The sequence below is a fragment of the Morone saxatilis genome, unplaced genomic scaffold (assembly GCF_004916995.1).
Source record: "Morone saxatilis isolate NCDOM2014 unplaced genomic scaffold, NCSU_SB_2.0 Contig2, whole genome shotgun sequence".
In the NCBI taxonomy this organism is placed as follows: domain Eukaryota; kingdom Metazoa; phylum Chordata; class Actinopteri; family Moronidae; genus Morone; species Morone saxatilis.
Genome location: NW_023339762.1, coordinates 15,129,777 through 15,136,751, shown reverse-complemented (window position 1 = coordinate 15,136,751; position 6,975 = coordinate 15,129,777). Strand labels below are relative to the sequence as shown.

General features: G+C 41.4%; 1 protein-coding gene across 1 annotated transcript in view; it reads right to left on the bottom strand.

Annotated features, from left to right (window-relative positions):
- Positions 1-6,975, bottom strand: part of dennd4a (DENN/MADD domain containing 4A) — a 21,094-nt gene that overhangs the window by 2,031 nt on the left and 12,088 nt on the right. The window contains exons 15-25 of the mRNA XM_035664873.1: positions 6,679-6,812; positions 6,394-6,526; positions 5,826-6,032; positions 5,584-5,712; positions 5,308-5,452; positions 3,842-3,964; positions 2,722-2,832; positions 2,017-2,091; positions 1,057-1,898; positions 756-972; positions 57-153 (exon numbers count right to left, since the gene is read on the bottom strand). Of these exons, the coding sequence (XP_035520766.1) occupies positions 57-153; positions 756-972; positions 1,057-1,898; positions 2,017-2,091; positions 2,722-2,832; positions 3,842-3,964; positions 5,308-5,452; positions 5,584-5,712; positions 5,826-6,032; positions 6,394-6,526; positions 6,679-6,812 (2,213 nt within the window). The remainder of the gene's footprint in view (positions 1-56; positions 154-755; positions 973-1,056; positions 1,899-2,016; positions 2,092-2,721; positions 2,833-3,841; positions 3,965-5,307; positions 5,453-5,583; positions 5,713-5,825; positions 6,033-6,393; positions 6,527-6,678; positions 6,813-6,975) is intronic.

Genomic DNA, 6,975 nt, shown 5'->3' with positions numbered 1-6,975 from the left:
GTCGTGACAGTCAGTCTACAGATGAGTGTGTGATAAGGATTTTTATATGTGAGTAACTTACCTCTATGGTGTAATTGGGAGTGGGCTGAAAGCGGCTGGTGTCGGGGGAGGAATCTGGAGTGTGAGGAGTTTTAGAGGGAAGTGCCAAACCACCTGGATATTATAGAAGATTATACAATTAGACACACAAGCCAAAGCCAAGATTTAACACAGCTATCAAAGCTATACATATCATAATGAAGCAGCAACACGTTCTTCAAAGTGTACAATCAGCGGAATTCTTTAGCTTCTTTTTGCAGTGCAGGTTTACCGAATCTGTGTCGGGGAGAGTGCACGTGAGTGTGCATGCACGTGTGCGTGTTGACTTGTTTATGTTTAGCAAAGGGCCTGTGTCTGAGTGCAGGGAAGCCTACACATTGAATCAGCCCTCATCTCTGCTGGCCTAGTTTCGCACAGAACAACACCCAACTCCCTCCATTACTGAGCCCTACTCTAAATTTAGATCGCCAAGAAGTGTTTTGCTGGGAACCAATATAATGCTGCGGTTAAAACAGCAATTTAACGAGCATGTCTGTAAGCTACGACTTTTTTAGATCAGAGATGCTTTTATAAAGAAACTACTTTAATAAATGTGGCTTGTGCTGTTCGTCTAAAGAAAACATTTCAAGATTCCACATGTCAACGTAAAACCAAAACTAGTAGCTTTATTCCAACAATATTGTTTATGCAGACTGATTAAATGATGTGCAACAAACCAGAGAAGGAGTTGTGTCTGAAGACTCTGTTGGGGGTGCTTGGGCTGCCCAGGTTTGTATGACCCACAACGGGGCTCCTCCTGAGTCTAGACACACTGCCATGCTGGGGGGAAGTAAAGCCATCTGGGTCCAGACAGGAGTCATTATCGAGCAGCGAGGAGCAGTCTGCCTCTCCTGAGGTCAGTGAGGATACGCTAATCTGGTCACAGTTTGCATCCTGCAAGAGAGAAGGAAGAACAAATTAAGTGTGGATGCAGTTTGATTGGTAATATTACTTAGGGTAAAATGTTGCACTACCAACCTGCGTTAATGAAGTCTGGGAGGACAGACGAGAGTAGAGGCGGCTGGCTTTCTCCGCCACGCCCTTCCCTGCTGATATGACGCTGCTCTTGAAGATGTCCAGAGTTGGAGTGAACAGTGAGTCCATGGAAAACGATGAGGTGGAGGGAGTAGGTGATGAGGGTGACACCAAGGAAGAAGGCCTCTCCCTGTCTTTGTTACAGACACCCAGAGGAAGGGACGGCGATGACCTCAGCCTTTCCTTGGATTTGACAGGCAGAGGGAGGTGTGTGTTGGAGCGGAGCAGGGTAGAGGGTCGAGGGGAGGTGTGAGGAGACGAGGCCAAGCGAAACAAAGGGCTTGAGGGGTTCTGCAGGTCCATACTGGGTGTGCGGCTGCTCAGAGGGCTGTTGGCATTATTCATGTACATCTCAATCTCTTCGGCGAGGTCACGACGGGCTGCAGATATGCCGCTGTTCTCCTGATCACACTCTTGTACCGTATCCGTCGTCATCAGTGACAGGGGATCAAACCCCACCTCAATACCTGTTCTCCTCACAGTCCCAGCACTGCAGCTGACACTCCTCTCTATAGACACTCCTGGCCTTTCCATTGCATCACTGCAGCTGACACTTCTCTCCACCTGAGGTTTCTGTTTATCAGTCTCTGTCTCTTCTTCTTCTACCCCGTCCAGTCTGTCAGCAGCTAGGTGATGCTGCTTTGTCGAACCAAGGTGAGGGACAGTGAGCCTCAGACTTCCTTGTCCACCAGACAAGTCCAGAGATTTTGGCCTCTCTGACTTTGGAAGGACTCCACACAGAATGGTGTCACTAGATGAACTGGAAACTAGCCTGTTGCCATTGCCTGTGACAATAACAAATGTGGCAAGACATTCAGCTCCCATATGGTAATACTGAGATCTGTGGTTTTTATACACAATCATAATTGCTTCTTGACATTCTCCTTTATAAATAAAACTTACCTGCACTAAAATTTGTTGATTTGCAGCTTCTAGTAGAAGGAGAGATGCTGCTGATTGGAACCTCAATCTCTGGCGCTGGAGATTTAAAAGATACCAAATTGTTAAGGAGATAGAACACTAGATATATTTGTGCATTTGGTAGTATTGCATTCATGCACAGTCTACATTTTATATAGGAAGTCACATTTTGCAATTGTAAAGGATTGACTTGATTATATCTATAAATACTATAAATATATATAAACATAAGACTATTGCAGTAGGGTGGAAAAGGGTAAAACAGACAGCTGTTCTTGAAATATGTCTGTCTTGTTTTCTATCCCCCCTAAGAAAATTTAAGTAAGCAATTAAGCCTCTGATGAAACACCACACCAATCAGTGAGGGACTATTGATAAGGAAAGCTGGAACAGATATTTCGTCAGAAACAGCGTGTTGTTACTTGCAACAAAATTCAAGACAAATCCTGTCATGCAAACAATTACCTGCTTACATAACACCTTCATCCATCAACAGAATCAATTCCTAAAAAACATCTAAATATAACAGCAAATGGATGAGCAGAGAATACATTACACCCACACTGCGATACGATACCCCAGCTTTTAAAGAGAGTGTTCATTTTGCTGCCAGTAAGCGGTGATTCACTCCTGCAGAAATGGGACTAAGTGTCAAAGATTGGAGATAGAGGGTAATCTATAACTCACTTGACTGCCTCTGTCCTTTGTCTTCCACCAGTGTTGCACTGTAACCCTCTCTGCCACACATCCTGTCCTCCTCTTTGGACAGTGAATCGTAGCCTTGATCTGACTGTCCACCTGAAAAAGATAAGTTAGATGCTTTACTCTGAAAGAAAAAGTGAGATGTTTTCTTTGTTCACCTTGCTTAGTTTCCTCTCTTAGAAAAAGCTGAGTGAATCAAAACCCTGCTATTTTGTCTCCATGGATGCTTTATAAGAGACAACTGATCTGAGGGTTTTTCTTCATAGGGAGCGTTATAACATTCCCTACAGTGAACAAAACTCCCAGAATAGCAAGAGAGAAATGGAGTCTTTGAAAACTTCATCATCATATCCACAAGGTCAAACTACAAGAAGAAGTTCAACCTTCCTCTGCTGTCATTTATTTTATTCTCACAGAATTTCTGCTTTATTCAACTGTTTGCCACTGAGGGATAAGAAAGATGAGACAAGTTGTGAGCCAGATTCCTATCCATGATATTATTAGTGTAAGAGCTTCGGCCTGCTGATAGAACACCATACACCCTGCTGTTTCTACTGCCCTTCATCTGCAGAATTTTATTCATAATGCGAAGCAAGAAGAGAAGAAACGAACAGTGTCACCAAGGCAACTGGTCCATTTGTCAAAGTCAAGTTTACATTTTTTGCAAAGAGCAATCACTTTTAAATTCCATCGCATAGTAATTAGCTTTCTTATCATATAAAAATTAACTAGATGGTGTTAATTATGTATTCATTTATACTGTTCAGATGAGCTGCTGTAACATTTGTCACGTCTTGGACTCAACTGTTATAGGCTGATACAGTTTTGAAGCATTTCTTGGTACTGGAGTCGTTGATTTCTTTATGTGGGTGTCAGGTGATAGGCAGAAAGCTGAATGTGCAATAATGTCAAAACTGTTTATTTGAGTAAAGTGACATTTAAAGCAGAGAAGAACAGATTTGAAGGTTTATAATTCATGTGGTTGGGCCACTTTTAAGCTAGTAAATTAAATCAAATTAAATTAAAAGACACAAGGAGCAGCAGTGACAGAATTAAAGGATGAAATAGTGCGAAAAAAGAAAGAAGCAGAACTGTGGCTTCCTACCAGTACTAAATCCATCATCACTGGAGTCCATTTTAGTGAAGTCAGTGTCGATGGAGGTACGCTCAGCAGAGTCATTAGCGCTGTCCAAACTGCCATGACTGACTGTGTCGAGATCACTGCCGTCTGAAGGGAGAGAAAAAGGGAGAGGATGAGAGAACAAATTAAATTAACAGGGTCGTAAGAGCAGAGCCCAGCTGGTTTAAGAGCATTGTATAAACCCTCAATAATCAGTGTTGTAATCATTATCATCCACTGTAAAGATCCAAGAATGCATTGAATTCCACACATCTGTCATCATGACTGAACATCACTTAACATAAAAGAAGACTTTTCTTATGTATGTCTTATTTTTAACTCAAAGAAGAGCAAAATGAGGGTTGAATTAATCAATAACTTGCTTTTTTTTTACAAATTACACCACCAAAGAAATAACAAAAGGATCATGCTACTAAACATGATCACATTTCCACCTTTGGAATTTTGTGTAAAATCCTCTTTGTTAAGTGAATTAAATCAAAACGCGCACACAACAACAACGTTATAGTACGTGGTGTAAAGCATGATGTTTTCATTAGAGCCCCTCACACAACAGGTCATTATGGAAATGAGAGTGTCACTGAGCCGTTGTGGGAATTAGGGACTGACATCACTGCATTGACTGCTGGGGGGGAAACCTCTTCACTCTGTTTAATTAGTGTCATTAAAGAAATGCCGGTTGGGAAGAATATGTGCTGGAGGAGGCTGGAGTTGGGATTAACCTTGTTATGAGACTGGGAATGAAGCCTTGAAGAAATACTCTCACGGGGTCACACTCATTTACATTTCGATTCATTAAGAACTACGGGAAGTAAGAAAATCCTCAACTTTCAGTCTATCATTTACTGAATTTAATTACCACTGAACTGCAATCTAAAACAATTTAAGAAGTTATTAGTCTTGGGTATAAAACAATGACTACTGGTGTGTGTTTTAGTATTTGTATGCAGTCAGTGTAAGAGTGCATGATATATTGTACATTGTGCTGCAATAATTGCCGCAAAATATGTTACTGCTGATAAATAACAGATGGTTTTATATGTGGATGCTTTATTAAGTATTATATATGACTGTGTTTTCAATTCTTATGGCTGTCATCTTTGTGATATATTACTTCTACTATTATACTATTATTATTATTATATTATATATACACATTGCTATATACTTTGTGATATATTACACAAAGTGATATATTACAAATCGATTGAACTAATAAATCTATCTTTCTGTGCATTTATCAACACTAACAGTACTGTAGGAAGCATATTTTTAATATTTACAAAAACTTGTTTTCTCTTGAGGCAACAGTGTGACAGTCAGCATCTGTGCAGGTAAACTTTCAAGGATTCACTTACTAGAGAATGCATGCTAAAACAAACATGTTTGGCCAGATGTTTGGCCAGGGGTCAGGACGTTAGTGTTCTTACCTGAAAGCTGAGGATCTCTGTGCTGAGTCTGTTGTTTTCTCCCCGCTTGCTTGAACTGGAGCACACCTAAGACCACGTTCCTCAGCTTTCCCCACAAAAAGTAGCCTCCTCTGGTGGTGGAGGGCCAAGTGCTCTCCAACACAGCCTAGAGAGGTAAACAGTATGTGGTCATGCATTGTCAGACTTCAATTTAGTTGAAGTTAGTCAGCAGTTAGTCAGATAAGCTTGTTTATCGCTTACTTGTATGTATGTACAGTACATACAAATAGCACACACCTTGTTGTAGTACCCATAGGTGATGGCATTGGGTTGAACTCCAGCTTTCTTCATCTCAAACAACACCCTGACAGCCAGGACTGGTTGGCTGTACTGTCCACACAGCTGCAGCAACACACGGTAACAAACCTTGGAAAGAAAACACCAGGATTTATGATATGAAGAGTGTGCTCATTATATCAAAATCTACACTACAAGATATGTTGGTAGTTGTGTGGTTTGTTGTCTTAAACTTTTCTCACTTCATCTGGAGCCTGCAACTTCTTGTCCTGCATTTTTCTCAGCACATCGTAAGCTGTACGCAGAGCCCGCACCTTAGAGTGGCTGGTACTGACAAACCCTGGTAGGCATATGAACCACAGGCCATAGCAGTGGCGCAGCAGACATTTGGACCACATCTGAGGCATAGATGAATAGGTTTTGGCCATCCTTTGAGCTGATTTGATCTCCTGAGATAAAAGAGGAGACACATGTAGAGATGATTTATCGTCCTTTAGCAACCACATTTGTCTTTTTCATTCACACTTATACTAGATAGATAATAGAATTACCGCAGCAGTAAAATAAGGGCTCAAATAGGCTCAAATCATATCTAACACAAATCTAACACATGTTCATGTTTATATATAATTATATGGTTTTACAATAGAAAGGACTAGTGAAAGCCATAAGAATAAGGGAGGAAATTAAGGATTTCTTTATATATGGTAATTTAGGACAACAAGTCATCATTTACTTTTAAGACTGTGTAAAAAGTAATGGTATTTACAAGTCTATTTTCAAGAACATCTGACTACTCGTGTGGCTGACCTGTTTAGAGCGTCTAAAGATGGCCGTAGGGCTGGCTGGGCTGCTGTGGCGCGAGGTCATGCCTGCTGATGGAGGATTTGGTCCCTCCAACGGCTCCAGAAGCTCAGGATTTAGCACAGGGAACCCAGAGTAGCTGCAGAAAGACATACACTCACTCAGATATACCCTGACATGAACTGAAATAAACACCAACCCCACATAAACACTGGCAAGCCAAGTGACAAAAGACAAAATAAACAGCCTGTCGTGCATCTATTGTTTAGAGATTGTTCTGCCGTGTGGTACCTATAGCACAGAGGATGCTCTTCTCCCTGCGGTAGAGGAGGCAGCTCTGGAGGGTTGACGTAGACCGTGTGCTCACTGCAGTGGGATTCATCCAGTTCGATCAGTCTGGTTTCCTCTGGCCGTTCACTGTCCATCTGGTTTTCAAGAGAAACACACATTCATAATTGTTTTTCTCTCTGTTCTTCATCTTTTTTTCTAAGCTCTGCTATAAACTAAACACAATAGATGCTAATGCTGCCTGGAGACTCACAGGCCTCTGATACTGTACGAGTCCTCAGATCAGATATGGAGGTCAGT